The 21,316-nt window shown below is 29.9% G+C and overlaps 1 protein-coding gene across 1 annotated transcript in view; it reads right to left on the minus strand.

Moving 5' to 3' along the window:
• Window positions 1–20,082, minus strand: part of LOC129981387 (organic cation transporter protein-like) — a 55,123-nt gene extending 35,041 nt beyond the window's left edge. Inside the window, exons 1-2 of the mRNA XM_056092218.1 lie at window positions 20,036–20,082; window positions 218–526 (exon numbers count right to left, since the gene is read on the minus strand). Of these exons, the coding sequence (XP_055948193.1) occupies window positions 218–508 (291 nt within the window). The 5' untranslated portion in view covers window positions 509–526; window positions 20,036–20,082. The remainder of the gene's footprint in view (window positions 1–217; window positions 527–20,035) is intronic.
• Between the last annotated feature and the right edge of the window lie 1,234 nt (window positions 20,083–21,316).

Consider the following 21,316-nt stretch of genomic DNA (forward strand, 5'->3'; position numbering starts at 1 on the left):
TTTCTTACAACCTTTCAATAAATGATGTAGTAATTTAAATCTAATAAAAATATATTTAATAAAACAATAATTCGATATTTTGGAAGAAATTAGCCAAATGAGCCGAGTGTTCATTTAAATCAATTAGCAATTTGTATTTGAATAAAAAATTATTTTTTAAATAAATAATTTTCTTCGGCTTTGGTGAATTTATATTCATAAAATACAAAGAACTCACCTCACTGACGATTGTTTGCGAAGTTAGAGAAGTATTATACTCCCACCGAGTACAGGACGAGGTTTCGTTCGGTCCCACGGGAACCTGACATCTAGAGTCCAATGACAGAGCGATTTCACTGTCATTGTCTTTTCTGTATGAAGGGGGTTCAACGCATTGAAAATCCATGTTTGGAGCAAGGAAGGTGATGGAAAAGTTTTGAAAGATGCCCACCACATTCATACAGAAGAGCACGATGAAGACCCTCCGTTGCCATGGCCCGAACTCTCCAATCGCGTCGAAAAGTTCCATCACATCAAGACAGTATTTCTGCACAAACGAAGAGAAGTCGTTCAAGTGAAAGAAAACCAGTTGAATGAATGGAAGTCCATACCCCAAAAAATGGCTTCTGGCTATTCTATGTGAATGACTTACAGTTCTAACTCATAATCGATTCTTAAGTACTTGTAGGCAAAAAACTGTAGTGAACGAGTTTGCAAGAGATTAAACGGTCATAACCTATTCCGCTGTCATTAAGGAGTGAACAACTTTACCAATAGCAGACGCCAAGTAAAAACACATTCGAATATATAAATCAATTACGCTGGGTTTTTTTTATAGATGCCTATATCTTTACAGAAGTTTCTTTTGTAATTGCCGACATAAAATGCAAAAACAAAAATCACATTCCTTCAGAATCTGCTGCAAAATCACATCCCTCAATCATTAGCTTCGAAATTGGACCATCTGTAAACATTCACTTTTTATAAAATAACCGAAAAAAGTTCACTTTTTAACTCCCCGTATCTTTGTATATATATTTATACTTTTTTACATTTTGATTACACAAATATAAATGAAAAGCAATTATTCAATAATCACTCATCTGCGTTGATATCGTACATCAAAATGTTTACAAAATTGATTAGTTTGGACTATTTCATCACCAATCGCTTTTTTCGCTGTCGTTATAGAACTGCTGACTCAACATTTCACAACGGGAAATTTTTTCTTCTTTTATGCTCGGAGCGTAGTAAAAATAAGGAGATGAAAAGTTTGACATATACATATGCTAATTTTAGACTTCGAGAAACGGCTTCATAGCTCAATAATAGAATTTGAATTTTAAAAGACAACAGCTAATCAAATACCATTAAAATATTGTGGTCATTACAGCATAATTCTTTTGCTGGCGTAATAAATCAGTTCTAACTGAGAATATGTTTGATTTAAATTAGTATTGGGTAGCGTGTTATAACAGCTTTTAAATTGACAGCTGATTTTTTTACACCTACTGCAGTAGGGCGAATAACTTTAATAATGTAATATTGTGACTTATTATCTTCATGTATAATAATGTAACTCATAGTATTCTTGAATATTCAGAGGGGTATACCACTGATTAGCATAAGATTTACCATCAGAAAAATATTTGTAGTCTATTTCTAAAACACAGAAAAAAATTATTTCAGTTGTGAAAAAAAATCAATCGATTTAGATTCATTAATTTACTATTTTACTTACATGAAATCAGAAAGCAAAATTTTAATAAATTGAAAAATATTCTAAGACTTTGTGTTATGCTTTTTTAGTAGCTGTATTTGCACAGAATAATAATAATTGATTTAAATGCATCAAAATACAAATATTTATATTTATTAACTACTAGCCGACTTTGGCGACTATCTAGTTCGTGTGGATTAATAAAATTTGCAATTAAATATTTTATGCATCTAGATTTTTAATAGTTTCTTCAGAAAAATATTTTGAAATTTCTAATTTTGATAATCGTATAACTCATATTACTTTAGAAGCATTACACAGCTCTTGTCATTACACTTTGCATTTCCTAATTTTCTTTCATCTCACCCAAACTTTAATTTCAAACAAAAGGATTAAACTTCAATTAATATAAAAACCTTTTTGATGTAAACAACCATGTTTTTTTTAAATATGTGCACAGAAAACAAAATCATCCAGCAGTTCAGCATTAAAGTTTTGTGCATATTATAGAAAACATTTTATGACTTTATATCTCAAGGGATTGACCAATCACTGAGTGTTTCTCTGATTCAACAAAAAATTCAGTTTATTGTAAAAATAAAACAATTTTCAAATAATAAGAAATATAAATATTGTCACCTACACAATTATATTACAAGTAAGACCAGAAGTCTTTACAAATGAATAGACTTTAGAAAAGATTCTTTGTTACTTTTTTATGAAGTTAAACTTTAATTATTAATGAAACAGAATTTTAAAAAAGAATATTAGACTTTAAACAGAAGCTTACTCATTATAGAAAAATAAATCATATTGTCATGCTTTTATTTTCAACAATAAAAGAAAGGACCATGATGAAATATTTGTAGTAGCAATGAGAATGATTTGAGTTTCTTAACAACAGTAAAATCTTTTTTCTGAATAAGCTTAAAATATTTTTTTAAATGATTAAAAATATATTTTTAAAAACTCTCTCTCTCTCTCTCTCTCTCTCTCTCTCTCTCTCTCTCTCTCTCTCTCTCTCTCTCTCTCTCTCTCTCTCTCTCTGTGTGTGTGTGTGTGTGTGTGTGTGTGTGTGTGTGTGTGTGTGTGTGTGTGTGTGTGTGTGTGTGTGTGTGTGTGTGTGTGTGTGTGTGTGTGTGTGTGTGTGTAATAGCATAAGAATGATTTTTACCTTAACAAAGCATTTTTTTATCGATGATACCAATTTTTTTACTGTACATTCTTTTTTCCCTATCTTAAAGTGATTAAAAAATATATAAATATATATTTTTTTGCCTGTTTTAAATAACATTTTATTGCTGAGTAGAAACTCAAATTTTGCTTGACAACAATGCATTTTGCAATTATTGCTTGTTACTAATATTTCCTTCGGCTTATTTTTTTAATGCTAAATTGCGTTCAATAAAAACTTTGAAATGTTATGATAAAAATTGTCGTCTAATTTCAGAATTAAATAATAATTAAATTTTTTTGAAGAGTGGTCATTTTTTAAAGCTGCTTTGTTTTGTAATTTAGTTGAAAGCATATGAAGATATTGACAGAAAAATTGGAAAATGCATAACGCTGTTGTGATTAGAATTGCGTGTCCTTTGTTGTGACTTCAATTATGGCAACGTTTTAAAAAAATGATTTTATTTACAATTTAACTAACAATTTACCCCCGGGGGGCACCTCGAAATGAGGATGAAATACTTCCGGTATGATGGTTGGATCTCGCCACCCTGAAGGGTACACAAAAAGGTGAGGGATCTGGCTCATCCCATCGATGACGGGACGTACTTCCTTCGGGAAGGGTTTTACCGTGGCCAGTGATGGCCCTTAGGAGTCAACCACAGTTCCCGCCAATGTTGCTGTTGCGACGGTCCGGTCATTCAGTTCTCTTTATCCGTATGCCTTCTGGCGGGTCGGAGAGGCAGTGATACGACTTACAATTTAACTAAAGAAATTAAACTATTTTATTGATGTGTAACTTGATGAACATCAAGTTACACAAATATTTAATAGAAATGTTTAGAAGTCATTAATTTTGGGAAGCCAACTGGTTTCCAAAGATTACTAATCTTTAACGTTAGTGAAGATTTAATTTATTCCGACATAGCTCGATTTTTTTTAAATTTGACTCTTTATTGAAAAACAAATGAACCAAGATACGTAATTAAAGCGAAAGCTTCACGATCAACTTGGCAGTAGATAAGATATTAAAATTTTAATATTATCTGGAATAATAAAATTTCCCTGATACTTTTGGGGATATTAATAAATTTATCTTCTTTCAGCGCCCTAAAAGGAAAATTAAATATTAGCAGTTCGAAATTTTTGGCTCAGTTTAATTGGGATTCCACTGCACTTTAAAATTATTATACTAGACTTCGGAAATTTATTATGAAATTTTCAGAAACGTTTTATACGTTTGATGAGCTTTTCCTGATAGTGTTTACACTTGTTGATTTTAACTTTCTTATTTGTATTGAACTCTTCTTATAAAAAAATATTCTTCATTCTCATTTTAGAAATTTATTTCTTTTTTTCTCTTTAAAATTAGGCTTATATACTGTGAATGTTTTTTAATTCTTCAAATTATCATTTTTCTTAATGATTTAATCATGATCCATAAATCTCTTTTACCAAGTCCCAATGACTAATACCTTAACTATTCGAAATAGGAATATGTGTACAGTTGAGAAAATGTTCTAAATGGTGTAAAAGAATGTTTTATTTTATTTCTGTCAATAAATGCATTTTTATAAAATTACATAAATTTTATACTTGTCCTAGGAATCATAAACAGTAAAATATTCTTGACGCTCTAACTTGAATGTTTCAATCTTCTGCGATCAGTTATGAAGCTCTGCATATCGTTATTTTAAGGCAATTAACAATTTTATTACTTTAGGCCAATCAGCGCAGAATAATCACCGGGTGGTGATTGAGGTATTTTCTTTGAGTCAGACAATGGGGTGGCCTAAATTTTAGATGACATTTTCATAAAATACTGATATTTACATTTTCACAATCCACTCAATTTTAATAGCAAAAGATTGGAACATTTTATTTAAATTGTTAATGTCTGAAGACTGTTTTATTAAATAAGACTCATAGGGCCGAAGATTTGCATAAAAATTTAGGTTAGTTAAAACTATAGGCAATAATCAGAATGTTCGAAGAAGGCATTACTCCGAGCATTCACACCATTTCAGGATAAGATTCACATCTCTAATAAAATTTGAAATAAATATTAAGTTAAAATGCAAAAATGGAACCAAAAAGAAAAAAATAGTGAATCAGGCCTGAAGATTTTTCTAAAGGTAACTCTCAGAGATTCAAACCAGGAATTTTTTTCTGTGAAGGGGTCTGATTTTCGTCGAAAAAATTGACCACTCGTCAGCCGAAAATCCCAAGAAATTTATGTTTTGGAGATAAGAATTAGTATCACAAAATCAAAGACAATAAATTACACAATAACAAGCAAAACATTATTTCAAAATTTTTAAACCTAAGCAAGACCACAGCAAAATTCAATAAAAATAATAACTACAAAGAGTCCATTTAATCATAAAAAACAAAATACATTATTAAAATATGAAAATATGAAAGCAAAACACATACCAGTTGAAAGTAAAACGCCAAAAAAACTTTGTGAAGAAAATAAACCTATTAGTCCAAACGCACAACGTTAAACTAAATTTAATTTTCCCGCGTTTAAAACTTCTTATGGCTGGATTCATTATTTCTTTCTTTTTGGTTCCTTTTTTTATTTTTTGCATTTTAACTTAATATTTATTTCTAATTTGGTTAAGTTTATTTGTGCTTTATAGCAGCATTAGCACTCTCTAAATACAATGTATCTTTTATTTGGTTCAAGGGAATATTTATTTTTAAATTGAATTTCATTATGTTGTTTTTTTGATTGATAGTCTCTTATACACATCTCTACTAATAATAAGACAGGCGTGTTGCTCCTCCATATAACAGGACTTTTGACCTAGAGCATTCAAACTTAGCATATACACACTATAGATGGTTTGAGCGATATTTTTAGAATTTTAATAAATTAAAAATTAATCAAATTTCTGCGCTTTACCACAATAACTTTTGAAAATATTACAGTTCAAAAGTGATTTTTACATTACCTTAAAATTCGAAACATTACATTTTCAATGTTACAAATTGTTTTGCCTGGTAATTTTTTTTTTCAATTTTTAATTCATTTTAAAACATATTTTATAACAATATATTTTATTGTTGAAGTGAAACCCAAATCGTTTTATTCATGTTACTAATGCTTTCATCCTTTCTTTTTTCCAATGTTGATGATCAAGATAGGAAGATACTGCTTATTTTTTTATGTTGAGTGGATTTCGATATAAGGTAGGCTCTTAATAAAACTTGATACTTTGTCGTATAACAATTAAAGTTTAACTTCAGGATCAATATTCTGAAAGTAAACACATTTTTTAAATATGGCAGCTCTTTTCTGTGATATAATTGAATGAATAATGGTTTAGGCAAAAATAATGGAAATGGATAGCACAATGAGCGGAATAGTATAAGATTTCTAAATTCCATCAAATATTATATGATATATATAATGTAAATATTATCTGATTAATATATTTTTCCATCATAATTTGAAGTTTAAAACCCTTTTGCTGTTGGCCATTAAGACAATATTACACAAGATATTTAATAGAGACGCCAAAGGCGAGTAATAAATGCGTACAGTAAGAAATTCAGTTATTTTGAATAAATAACGTCGAAAAATTAAGAATCTTAAAAAAAATTAATGGAATTTTCCTTAGCTTTTTCTTAAGTTAAAGATGTCTTTTATATTGCGTCTTAAAAGTAATTACGCTCGAATGTTGTATAACCATGTGTGATCAATTAGCGTCGACAAGCCTTCGGGAAACTCCATCATTAATTTTTTATATAACCATTTTGGATTTCATAAATTTGAGATTTTCTAACTATAACGGACATTCACTGTCACGAAACGATATGGTAAAATCCTAGATGGGCCCACCTCTTGGCGACTTATTTGAAATCTCGCCAAGTTGACTACTAATTGAATATTTGTTATTATTATTATTTTTCAATTAAAAAACGATACTTGAAGGCCAGAAATAATAATAAATAAAATAAAATAAATATAATAAATAAAATTTAAAAAATAATAAAAAAATAAAATAACAAATAAATAGATATAATAAATAAAATAAAAAATAATAAAAAAATAACAAATAAATAAATAAAATATAATTAAAAAAATAAAAAAAAATAAAAAAATAAGTCTAGGTTGCCACATTTGCGACGTTATCGCCACTCATTTGGCAAGAATTCAAAAAGACGCCAAGAGGTGGGCTGTGCTAGGATCCACCCAACGATATTAACAGTATGTGTCATCTAATATCGGATTGCATGTTGTAGCATAATAATTAATACAAACAGTCAAAATAAATGTTCATAGAATAATCACGAAAAATAATTTCAGGAAAAATTTTTCATTCATCTTATACTCAAAAAATTAACTACTCTATAATGTCAAATGCCATGTTCTTCTTTCTGTGATTATCATAATTTTTTAAATCTTAATTTTAATTACAGCCTCAAATACTTAAACAAAATAAATGAATTGAATATTTTCCTTGGTGGTGAACAAAAACACGACTTCAAATAAATGATTTTTTTTTTACTGCGTCTTTTTTTATTCAAAAAAATTGCGCAAAATGTAAACAAAAATTAAAATTTAATGATAAAACGTCAACGCTAAGGATTCAGATACATTTTTAAGTGAAAAGCAAGTTAAATTTGTCATATAACTATGGCGTCAGATAAGTTGGCCTCTTCAAAACATAAGCAACTACTATTTAAAGAGATTAGATATATGAAAAAATTTTACAATTGTGAATTCAGGAACTGTCTTGACAGAAAATTTTCAGCTTTCAAATTCCGTTGAAATTATATCTGACTTACCAGATCCTTGCAAATCTTCTAATATGAAGCTGTGCTTGACAGAACATGCTATTCCTTCTGAACAGAATGAATATTAGTGATTAAACCTTAGAGTTAAACCGTCATTTTCGAAGAGTTCGCAAGTTCGGTCGACTGTGTTTTATAGATTTCCCAAGGCCGCTTGAAAGAATCAGCATCCATCCTGTCACGTGGTTATAATGAGATTGAAATACACACATTTTCATAGGCATGCATATCTGTGATTTTATTATCCTTCTGAAGTTTTTTTTTTTATAATTTCTTCTTTTTATAAAATACTCAAGATATTATTTCTACAAAAAAAAAAAAAAAAAGATTTTTTTCTTTGAAAAATTCCTATACTTGTTGGTTTTATTTCGCATGATTCATTTTTGTGGTTGGATCATTGTTGAGAATTGTTTTTATTTTTAAATCACACACACACTATATAAAAGGAGCAAAATGTTTGGCTTGTTTAATTATTGTTCTATATTCTTGTACTTGCTTGTGAACTACATTTCAAAGATTAATCGCCAATGTAAGCTTATAGGCTCTTTCATAACTATTGTTTCTCAAATGACGCATGGTTAATAATGCACAAATACCAGTTTTCTTAACTACTGTAAAAAGCACTCACCTATCCTGTACAGGACTCATGCTAGGTGGGGTGAAAAAGAACTTTATCATAGAATACTCTATAAAAGTTTGGGGGGAAGCATTTCCGCTGGTTATAAATTTGGCTAGTTCATTTCTGCATATCCTTCACTATTGTTAAATTCCCTAACTACGTTGATAGTGCAGATTTCAACTTAACATAAAACTATATAAGGTTTAAACATCTCCTTCTAAATTTCTTTTATCTCAACCGTGTTTTGGTTGCATCAACGCCCTCAGGATCATCCGCAAATGAGCGGAGGTTTCCGTGTCTGGGATTTGATAGTATATAATAAGTTTATTTTGATAAATATATAAAAATAAAACTTAACTTAATGACTAAAAAGGAATTATAATTTGAAGAGTGACTGAAATGACCTATATACTGAAGTGACATGAGATTGCAATATACAAGCATACAGATAGCAGTATTATCGCTTACAAAATGTATAAATGGGTAGTACATTCGTAGGGCTTTCATTTACATTCTAGTGAAAAGATTTCTGACGTGATTGTGTCCGCATAACGGGAATTAACAGATTTGGTAGTTGGGGCTTGACGTATGGGACATTCTATGAGATCCGCGGTGTCAATAGTGTGCCAAGAATGCCTAATTTCAGGTACAACCACCCACCCTGGACATGTAGTGGTCGACTGTATGCACTTTATGACCTTACCTAGCGTCAAGTACATAGAATTGTCAATGTTAAGTGATAAAAACAATGCGTTAAAAAAAACGCACAAGAATCAATGTATGAAGTACCACGGACATGTCGTTTAGACATTGAGGCGAAATTTGGCTTTAATGGGCTATGTTAGCAGAAGACCGATTCGAGGTGCCTTCACAAAGAGCACGACATCGCCTACTTCATCTCGACTGAAAAACCGTGATTTGATCAGATGAGTCTCGATTTTAGTTGGTAAGAACTAACGTTAGGCTACGAATGTGAAGAAGACCCCACGCATTGAGCAAGCTGATCGTTGTTCCATAATTGAGTGGGTTGTTTTTGTATGGAATGGATTGAATCTTCTGGCCCAAATGAACTGAGCATTGACTGGAAATGGTTATGTTCTGGTACTTGGAGACCACTTTCAGTCATTCATGAGCTTCATGTACCCAAACAACGATGGATTTTTATGGATGACAAAACGTCATATCAACGGGCCACAACTGTTCGCGATTTGTTTAAAGAACATTCTAAACAGTTCAAGCGAATGATTTGGTCACTTAGAGCACCCAACATGTATCCTATTGAACATTTACGAGACATAATCGAGAGGTCCGTTTGTGCACAAAATCCTACCCTGGCAATACTATCAAAATTGCGGATCTCCACAGATGGAGCATGGCTCAATATTTCTGCAGGGAACTTCCAAAGTCTTGTTGTTTCTTTATCACTTCGAGTTGCTGAATTTCGCCAGGCAAAAGTATGTTAGGCACGTTAATCGGAGGCGCCACCTCAGTGTATACCTTATACTATAATTTTTGTAAATCCTGATTTATACAGGTTTATTATAAAGAAAACTTATTACATTTTACATAAATGTCTTCATAATAAAGATAATAATACATCATCTGTAATAAGTCTGACATGAACAAAAGTTGGGCCTTGTGCATATTTGATTTACGAAACATTGAGACTAATATACTGTAAAACTATCACATTTTGCTGTTTATTTTATAGCACAAATTTATATTATAAGAACTAAAGGAATGCATGACAATGAAAGTGATAAATTTTACAAAGTTTATATTTCAACTAAATGATATTAAAGAGCATTAATAAATTTAATAATAAAAACAATTGCTTAATAATACTGTAAAATATAGTTTGGCTTGTGACTTACTAAAGTTACAATATGGGATATTTTGCTTCATTTTTATTTCCTCGCATACAAAGTATCAGAAGAGAAATTAATGCAATCGTCGAAAAAAAATCGATTTCTTGTGATTTTGTCAAATTTCCAAATATCAAACCTCTTTGACTCCAGAAAACATTTCAAATTATATCTATCTGTGAACACGTTAAAAATCCGCTTTAGAGGCTATTCAGGGCTTTCCCAGAATATTAATGCTTTTATGTGCTCTATCGTGGCAACAAAGAAGTCATGCACCTTGCAATGGATCCCAGCCCACGTGGGCATTGAGGGAAACGAGCAGGCTGACGCTCTTGCTAAGGAGGCCAGAGCAGAGGTTCCCACCCCTTTTTACTACTGCTCTGGATGCTAATGCCGTGGCAAGACAAACGTTCTGTACCAATCGAAAGAAATTCTGCCTGACAAATCTAAATTATAAAAGAGACATCACAACCAAAATTGCAAGATTCAGCACAGGACATCTGAGGGGCATGAGGATCATGCTTGATGGCTCCAGACTATATGAAGAATGCAGGCACTGCCCAGACGTGCAACTGGATCCGAATGATATTTTTAGCTACCGGAATATTCTTTATTCCGATAAAGCTGAAAATGAGGCCAGGGCTGTTCTGCATTCTTTCGACCTACTCTAATTGCCCCCCCCTCCTCCACCCTTATTTTTTATTGCACTTGTCACACGACAACAACACGGTAACTCAAAAATGCTATGGACGTTCGGCGGAGAAAATTTAGAATATGGCTTTGCATCATTTTTTTTTTTTTTTTTTTTTTTAGATTTCTATCATATTTTGGACAAATTCCCGTTTAGAAGAAGTCTGACTGTCCGGCTACCCATGTACATGTGAAAACGATAACTACAAAATGTAAAGAACTAGATAGGTAAAATTTGATGCACAGTTTTTGCAACGTAAAGAACTATAGATCTGTATCAAGTACAAAAATAAAGATCTGTATCAAGTTGGGATCGAAATCTATCAAAAGGTTTATCGCCTGACTATACTTTCGAATGAATGTAAACTCCAAAACGCATTCTTTTAAATAGATGAGATTTTATATTTGATCTTATAACTACATTTGCAGTTTTATGTTAATTTTGTACTATTAATAGTTAGTGTATTAATATTTATTCATGTACTTTAATATTTATTATCAGATAAAAAAAAGTATAGGGTACAATATAGCATCAGTATAAATCTGATTCTGGTATTAACAAATTTGGGTATCAACTCATTCCTTATATCATAGCAAACTTCGAGACTCACCGAGCAGGCAGTTTCGTTCCAAAGGCAAAATAATCGATTACCAGCTATATCGAGTATAATCGAGCATCCATATCAACCTATGCATGAAACAGCTCAACACCAATTCAAAGTGTTTTTGTGTTGATTGATGTTTTCAGTACAGAATACATTATTCTGTATATTATTAAATGAATGAAATAAAAGCATTGTTTTATTTAAAAACTCAGTCCTTGCAATGAATGTCATCTTCCGTCTTTTTAAGTTAATTCATTTGAAAAATCCAACCCACCTTCGAAATAAGCGAAAGGCTTTATTTTAGCTGTTAGAAGCATGCTAATGCATTTTTTTGGCATATTTATAATTATTTGTCAATAGCTAACATTATCTCAATGCTCAATGCAAGATTTTTAAAGACTCTTCTGGAGGAGAAAAACTTTCGGGCCCAATTTCCATCGGAATAGTTTTGCTCCCATTCGTAAATTGGAAAATAGATACAAAGATGAAGTATTTATCAATGTTTGTTAAAAAGAAATCCAATTAATCCAGTTATAAAATTTTAATAAAATATTTTAAATCAAGATTATTTTTACTGTGTTCCTGATAATCGTTGAAGATTATAAAATGGAAAGATTTTCATGATCTCAGTGTCTGCCTCGATCGATTATTGTTAAGTAATTTAACGTTTTATTTCTTTCTGCAATCAACATCCTTTTCTTATGTACCTGCATCTATTTGGTATCTTACTTTAATCACTGTTAAATCCAAAAGTTGAGAACTTCGAGTTCAAGTACTCTACTCTGTGATCCATCCCTGAAATCAGCAAGCTCCTCGTTTGACAACGTGATCCAAAATTTAAGAATCATTTGGGGTTAGCCAAATCATTAACATGCCTTGATTTATCTGGAACAATGATGCTTATTATCTATCAGAACTTGATGAATTTCACAAGAAACTGTTCACTATGTCGGTACTTTGAAAAATTAGATAAAAGAGACAATATCTCAATGAAGGAAATCGGAACATAAAATTCCTTAAAACATCCAAGAAATCACGTTCGGGTTCGATGAGATTAAAAGCATTTCCAACAGCTTTCAACCTAATTTTATTGATAAATTTCTTACTAAAACTAATTCTCCCTTCTATTTTTCCCCACTCATTAAATAAACTTGATAAATAGTAAGCATACTGTTAAAAAGATGTATACACAAATACTTGCGAAATAATTTCATTGCCAAACCCTTATCTCGTCCATCTGCAATGTCCGAGGTTAAGAGATCTCCTAGATCAAGATCAAATCGGTCAAGATCTTTCAGCAAATCGGTAAAAAAGATTAGTTCATGAAATAATTTAACTATTATATATATATATATATATATATATATATATATATATATATATATATATATATATATATATATATATATATATATATATTCTAAATCTAAATTAAGCCCTAATTAATTTACTAATTTTTATCTTAATTTAGTCCATATTTTCATTTTAAAATGCTCTCTTATTTCCTGATCAAATTCCACCTTTTTCGTTTAATTAATACTACAAAAATTCTGTAAAAATGCTTAAATCAGCGGTTCTCATGCTCCGAGTGACGGGATAAAAAATTTTCAATCCAAGCAAATTTCTGTAAAAGGTCCTTGTAATTCCTTTACTTAAATCAACAATAAAGAAATCCCTATCAGAATCTCTCAGTATATAATGACCGGGGAAAATTATTTCTTCCTATTTATGCTCTTTTCTCTTTCGCTCTTGTGTTGTGATGTAGATTGATATACATCGTCGTTTCTTGCTTGTACATAAATTATGCCTCCCGGGATGGAATAAAGTGAAGTTTTAAAATTCAAAGTGTCTTCCCTCTCTCTTCGGCCACGACTCTGATGCAAAAATATGTGTTTTACATTATATATATATATATATATATATATATATATATATATATATATATATATATATATATATATATATAATATAAATTTAAATCCTAATTAATTTCCTAATTTTTATCTTATTTAGTCCATATTTTCTTCATTCTAAAATTTTCTCTAATTTCCGATGAAATTCCCCGTTTTTATTTAATTAATTCCACATGCGTTCTATAAAACTTGTTATCGGCATTTTCTCACGCTCCGAGTGAAGGGATAAAAATCCTTAATGTTTACAACATTTAAAAATACCTAAGTTTCCCTTTCTTATGTCGACCTGTGTCAAAGAAATCGTTATCAAAATTTCATAGTAAAACCTCTGAAGGAAAAAATTTCGGTCTTTTTTAACTTGTATCTTTTCGGTTTTATCCTCGCTTCTTGCACAAATTATGCTTCAGGGATGAAATAAATCAAAGTTAAAAATTTCAAAACTTTCTTCTATTCGACCTAGCAACTGCTGATATATATATATATATATATATATATATATATATATATATATATATATATATATATATATATATATATATAAAGAAAGCTAAAATCGATTAATAATTACATTTAGCAAAATAAAAAAGTTTCATAAATATGTTTAAAAATAAATAAACAAAATAAAGGAAAATTGCTTTATAAATGCATTAAGAATATTTTTAAATTGCTTAATGAATGTATTTAGAAATTCAGTAAAATTTCCGAAATATCCAGTAATGATTTTTTTTAAAAATTGTTAAATATTCTGGAGTCAACTTTATTAGTGCAAACTTCCCATCAATATTGATATGATTTTTCCGACATTCGGAATATCGAATAATAACCAATTGCAAACAGATTTTACCTTTTCTCATCGCAAACTATCATGCGCCCAAATCTGATGTCACAAATCGCTTTTCTAAATGAAGAACATAATGTCAAGTTTTGTTTGAAGAGCTTCTAGCATGGCCATTATGACATGCCACAGGTTCATGAAAACTATCATTATGATTGTTTCCTGCTCCACTAATGTCCTTTTCGGTCTTTTCGTGCGTACCAGATTCCCATCCATTATAGAGACTATTAGCACCGAAGAGAATGTTTTATTTTTGCTGCTTTTGATAGGTTGATGCACGGAATACATTTTTTTGTTTGTCCATTTATTCATTTTACCTTGTGTTAATCCAAAACTTTACATACTGTTTATCTCAATCAAATTCCGGATCTATTATTTTTCGAAACAGTTTTTCTTGCTGCAATTTATTCTTTAATATTAACTTATTATTTTATATATTTTTTTTTTCCTCCTCAACATTTAATTGAATTTAATGCAGTTGTTACATTGTACTTTTGTGCTTTCTGTGATATCCCAGAGTTTTTGATTTGCATTTAACTGTTATATTACAGAAACTTGGAGAACCTCTTAAGACACGCAGACTATTTCGCAAGACTTTACAGGCTACTTAAAATTCAAAGCTAATTCTGTATATCTAATATTAAATCTTTTCTAATATTAAAAGAAAATGTGTACCTTTTGTTGACATTCCATTCAACTGACTACTAGACTAAAGATATAAAATTAGAGCCCCTAAAACTAATGGCACAGCTTTAGGAGATGAGAATACGAACCTCAGAATTCTTTTTTTGAAATTTTAATTTAAGCAATTAAAAGTTAAGCAAAATTCTGGTTTTTCTCCGAAATAACATTTATAAATATGGATAACATTTATAAATATTTATTGATATAAAAAAATTATGATACTTTGTTGCCATGCAATATTGTTTTCCTGAATTTCGAAAAAAATTTCTGAAAATATTATCTTACTTGATTTTTTACAATGCATTTTGTTGTTGCAATGAAATGTAAGTGGTTTCCATTGTTTTATTTGTTGAAAAGGAAAATAATTGATAATTTGATTTCATTTTTATTATACTACGGCAAATTCTATTGTTAATTTCCGCTTTCTGTCTTTATTTGAGCACATTATTGTGGAGTGTATTAAGAAAGGTCTGTAAGATATTAAGTAATATATAAGATAAGCTGAAAAATAGTATTTGCTCATTTTTTTAAATTAGCATGTTTTGATTCAGATAACAAGATATTAGATGTGCTCACATAATCAAAGTAAATTGGGTCTTACCTTTTTTCAATTTCTACTATTAGCTCACACTCTCTCTTTATATATATTGTTCAAATTTTCAATCGTTAATAAAATACTTTTTATTCATCCACTCAAGTTCAAATTCACTTTTTTAAACTTGTAGTGGATGACACTTGATGTTAATACAGTTTTTTTTTCAAATATTAATTAATTAATTAAATTTGTCCAATAATTTCTATTTGGTCGCCAAAGTCGTCACCATGTCACCAAATGGTCACCAAGTTTGTCGCCAAGCTTTATTTTGCCACTTAATATTGTAATTATGTCATATGTATATACATATTTATATTAATCGAAAATATTTAATGAATAGTAACTAAAATAAAAAAAAAAATGTTGAAAAAAGTAGGGATTGACTTAAAAATTTTTTATATATATTACTTGTTAATGTTAGAATCAATTGCACGTTTCACAACAGCAGGAATTATGACTCCAAAGCTGTCTCGTATATTCTTTCATAATAAAATTATTACCCTTCTCCGCCCTTATGAAATTGTGGACCTCGGATGCGCCCGCGAATACCGTGCTTGGTAATGGCGAACATTAATTATGAAATATTGATCGTTGGCTTGAATTTAGCATTTTTACTAAATCTATCAAGTAATCCTTGGCTATTTTTAATGATAAATCCCAGCATATAGTATCCGATTGAAACCAAAATTTGACACAGAACTATAATTGTAATCGCAAAATACCATACCAAATTTCATAAATTAAAAACATTGAATTTTTTAGTTATTGTGTTTGTATGCTTGTGTATGCACATACCGACTGAAAGTCCATTCCTTTAATAGATTTAGTTCCAAATTTTATAATTATCTACATTTTAGGTACTAAATCTGTGCACCAAATTTTATCCATCTAACTCTCTTTATTTTTTAGCTATCGTGTCAATTTATATTCAGGCAACCGAAAAAAAAGCTTCCTCTGAATCCATTTCGCGCAAAATTTGATAGAAATTTACAAGTTTGGCTTAACCCTTTCTAGGGCCGTCGGAAGTATGCTTCCCACCAAATTTATCAATTTTTGTATGAAATTATGTAGGTTGGCAAGAGTTCTGACAAATTTTTTTAGTAAGTCAGAAACTTAGCTGCTTCAGTTCTTTATCTCAGATAAAATGATGTGTCTTGATTTATTTCTTAATTAGTAATTAACCAAATTCATTAATTAATCAAATTAAATTTATCTAATAAGCTAAATGAATCCCTTTTCTTATTCTAATTTCAAGCCTAAAAATATTTTAACATAATATGACTAGAAAAAAATGGCCCTTTAAAGGGTTGAAGACCATATACCAAATTTCATCCGTCTAGCTCAAAGTATTTTTTGAGACACTTTTTTTTAACGATTATAATACTTTCTCTGTATATCGTACACGAGAAAATAAAAATTATGATGAAAAATGAAAAAGAGAATAACTTTACACTTCCAAGTAAAAAAATATGCAATCATATGTTAGATGACATGGAGAGATAAGTTTTTCATAAGAACAATTGTGACGTCTTGTGATGTGTGTCTTTTAGGATGATTCAGATTGACAATAAATGAAACTGGTGTTAGGAAGAGGAATTACGGCTTAAATGTCTATCAAAATTTGAAGAGCATTTTGCTATCAGAACTATGAAAATTGAATTATGTATAGGACGTTTTATCAAAATTGCTCGCAATTACGATTCCAAGTGAAACAATTGTTCACCAAAGATTCTATTTTGTGAAATATTATGGGTTTTCTAATATACTAAATATAGAGAAATTATTGCAATCGTCTAAAAATTCGATTTTTCACCTTTCATGGCTCCTTGAGCTCGAAAAACGCATTTTTAGCATTATATATGTTCCACTCATCTGTTTGTGAAAACGATAACTCAAAAAAGTTTTGAGCTAGACGGATAAAATTTGGTATATGGACTTTAGACCAAATTTGTAAATGTCTATCAAATTTTGTACGAAATTCACTCAAAGTAACTCTGTCTCTCTGACTGTTCAAACACAAGGGAAATCGATAACTACCAAACATAAAGAGCTAGATAAATAAAAATTTGGTATGCAATTTAACAACCAAAGTGTAGATTCTTATCAGATTTTGGGCCAAATGTGTGAAAAGATTTACCGCCCGTTGGTCTGTTTTTTCGCATGCATGTAAGAGCAATAACTCATAAACACGACTTAAATAATTGAAATTACTATTCATTTCAATATCCTGTGACGACCATTTTTTGACGATTCTGTCTCACTAAGGGGTGAGACACGGAAGGGCGTATGCATTGCCGGAATTTACTTTATTATTAAATCTAAACATGTCCTTTCATCTTTCCTCTCACCCCTATTTTGTCGAATGAAACCCGTCCTAACACATGCGCAAAAGCGCGGAGGGTTTTAGAATCCGTCGGCAAATAATAGGTATATGATTTAGTAACTATAACTATAATCTCTTGCCAAATTTTGATTTAATCGGTTAGGAAATGCGTCCTAAATATATATTCGCACGTCAACAGATTCAGTAAAAATGTTAAATTCATGCCAAAAATCTATATTTCACAGTTATTGTTTGTCAACGGCATGCAAGGCATTTTTGGCTTTACTCAAGGTCTCTAGTTTTATCCGTACTGGAGGGGGGGGGGGACTTTATGGAACATGCAAGAAAGTTTGGGGATTATCACTCCCATTGATTTTGTGAAACTTATTGTCATCAGTTGCCATAAGAAATACCTAAAATATGTTTTATGAAACCATCTCATGATTTATCAGTTTCATCCCAATTAATAATTGGAGCCACTTTACCATACAAGTAGAAATACCAGGAATAGTTGTTAATTGTATTCAAAAATCGGAAACCAAAACACTTTGCAGGAAAACTACAGAATAAAAATAAGCTTTGAATAAATCCAAGCCGTATATATGAAAGGAGAGAAATAAATAATAATTTCTGTTTAATGGATAAAATCTATTAAATTCCTTCCAAAATTTCATAAGAATAAACAAACAAAATGAAAGATAAACATTACCACTTCATCAAAACACAAAAAACATATAATAATTTTCGCGACTATTATTTGAACAGTGAGTAACCAAACAATATCAGCAGCATAAATTGAAACAAGAGTTTATAAACTGTAAGACATGGTAGCAGAATTAGATCTTTCATAATGTTTGTGTAGTGAAATCTGCAAAAGTTTCTAGTAACTCTTACAATAATAATAATATAAAAAAAACTACCAATCCACCATAGACCAAAACAGTGTCCCTAGATTTTTTTAATTTGCCAGTAACTAATTTCTTGATTTATTCTTTGAAAGGCGGCAGTGAGTACTTGGAATAGATTTTTTTTTTGTAATTTTAATTATTAAAAATTAAATTAATTTCTTTTTGCAGTGAGAAATAATTATAATAATAGATTATTATGGCAAAGTTTTTATTGTGAAACTAAGTATATTATTATTACTGATGTCAATGTAGTCCACATTTTCAATAAATTTAATATATATATATATAATATATAATTTTCATCAAATATTACATCTAAATAATGAAATATAAATAGTTTTCACTTTCTGAAATAATTTAATCACGTATTTTTCTTCGTTTCCTAGTTTTAAAATTATAGCATGATGACATTTTCAATTTTTTAGATACTTATGACAATTGGCAATATTCTAATATTAATAAATTTGAGTTGTGGAAATATAATGTATTCGAAAAGAGGGCATATCAGTAATTCTCATAATTTTGAACACAATAATAAAATTGTAATGAATGACAGTATGAACAGCAATTAAATCGAAAAATAGTTAATTGGCCGTATTTTCATTTCCATTTCATATTGTCATGCCTTGAATTTTTTTATTATATTCAAAATTATGAGCATTTTTTACTGTTACCCCCTCTAAATTATGATTGCTACAATTATTCAAATTGTAGATATATATTTTTTTCTGAAATACACAGTAGATATTCTGAAAATGTTATAAAAATACTTCATTTACTTATTTTGTTAACTCAGTAAAATGCCCAGTTATAATGAATAGCGCTTGAAATTTCATTAAGTATTCCTTAATTTCAGGTATCTTTAAAAAGTTAATGAAATAGATAAGAATTAAACAGCATAAGATATAACAACGATTCCAAATTTATTGATATCTTCATCAAAAAGAACAGCGCAGAACATAAACGATAATTGACAAAAATTTAGATTTCCATTAATACGGTTCAGATATAAAAGTTTGATACAATTAAAATTATTTTTAAATGCCCTCATTTTTTCAAAATGTGGACATTCGTTTCTGCGACATCTAATATATACTCAGAAAATGTCATTAAAATGCTGTAAATCTTCAGTATGAGAGAAAACATTTGCTGCAAGTGAAAAAAACTTATATATTTTAAACAATAAACGATGTATAAAATCTTCAAGAAGTATTCTGAAATTTTATTGTGTTTTTGTATGAAAAATGTAAAATAGAGAAAAGTAAGAAATATGCTACGACTTATTTGTAAAAATTTAAAATTGAATTGAAAATGACTCACCACAAAAAACAACAAAGATGTTCCTGACGATTCTATTCGAGACTGAACCTTACAGATAGATAATTCGTGTAAAAATCATCAAGGTCAGATGATAACACGCAAAGGTTATTTTGAAAAACGCAAAATGTCGTAAAAAATTTAATCTTCCAGGAAAATGCATCAAAATATGCAATAATGAATGAGCATAGAAGGCAGCCGTGGCCTCATTGTGAGATACAGAATTTGACAATGGCGAGTTCAAGACCATTTCCACAGAAAATCTGTGGAAATGGTCTCGAACCCGCCATTGTCGAATTCTTCTGGAAATGAATATGGGTTTGGTTCATGTTTAATCGTTTTGCTTATGAAAACTAAAATAATTAGCTTAACTTAAAACAATTGAAGGAGTTTGGTGTCGTTTATTATTTCGCATTCCAAAAGAGAAACATACACATTGTTGTGCTAGAACATAGAGAAATATTTACTGATTATTGTCTGGATAGAAAAAAATGTCATCTGGTAGATTCTCTAAGCTGTGAAATAATAATTCCTTGATGAACAGTACTTTTTAGAAAGTCAAATATATCATCAAACAAATATACATACTAATAAATCTGAATTTTATTTAAATAATGAAACAGATCTGGTTACAAACGATAATTTTGAAATTGATTCTTTGGAAAATATTACTATAATAAAAGATCATAAGAAATTCATAACGATTAAAATATGTACAATGCAGTTGATAATTTGCTTTCTGTATTGACTTGAGCATAAAGAGAAACTACACCATTACGAATATATGCCATATTGAAATGAATATATACCATTATTTCAAATATCAAATTTAATTCGTATATACTTCGTAAAAGCTTAAGCAACAATAGAAAATGACTGCTGCCTTGTCTCAAATCAATAGATGAAGCATTAAATTCTGTCCCAATAGTAAATGGCTGTTAAAATTAAATATAATTCTTAAATTGATATTGATAGGCGCAAAACTCGGATAGTTGCTAAGAATTTCTTCCAGATTGAAAGAAATTATTGTTAAGTCACTGAGTTCGCTATAGTGGGTGTATTGTGGCTCAGTCAATAGGCCTCAATAAGAAATAACGACATTTATTAACACGAAATTACGAATACACAGACAAAATACAGCAGCCTACAAGTGATAATCAATAATAAACAACCACAACATCACACAAAATGACCAGACATAAATCACCAGGAGGAGAGAGAGTTCATGCAACTATTCAGGTATCTCCAACCGAATGCTATTCTCCACTGTCTCCTCGCTTTAGC

Source organism: Argiope bruennichi, chromosome 8, assembly GCF_947563725.1.
Source record: "Argiope bruennichi chromosome 8, qqArgBrue1.1, whole genome shotgun sequence".
Lineage (NCBI taxonomy): Eukaryota > Metazoa > Arthropoda > Arachnida > Araneae > Araneidae > Argiope > Argiope bruennichi.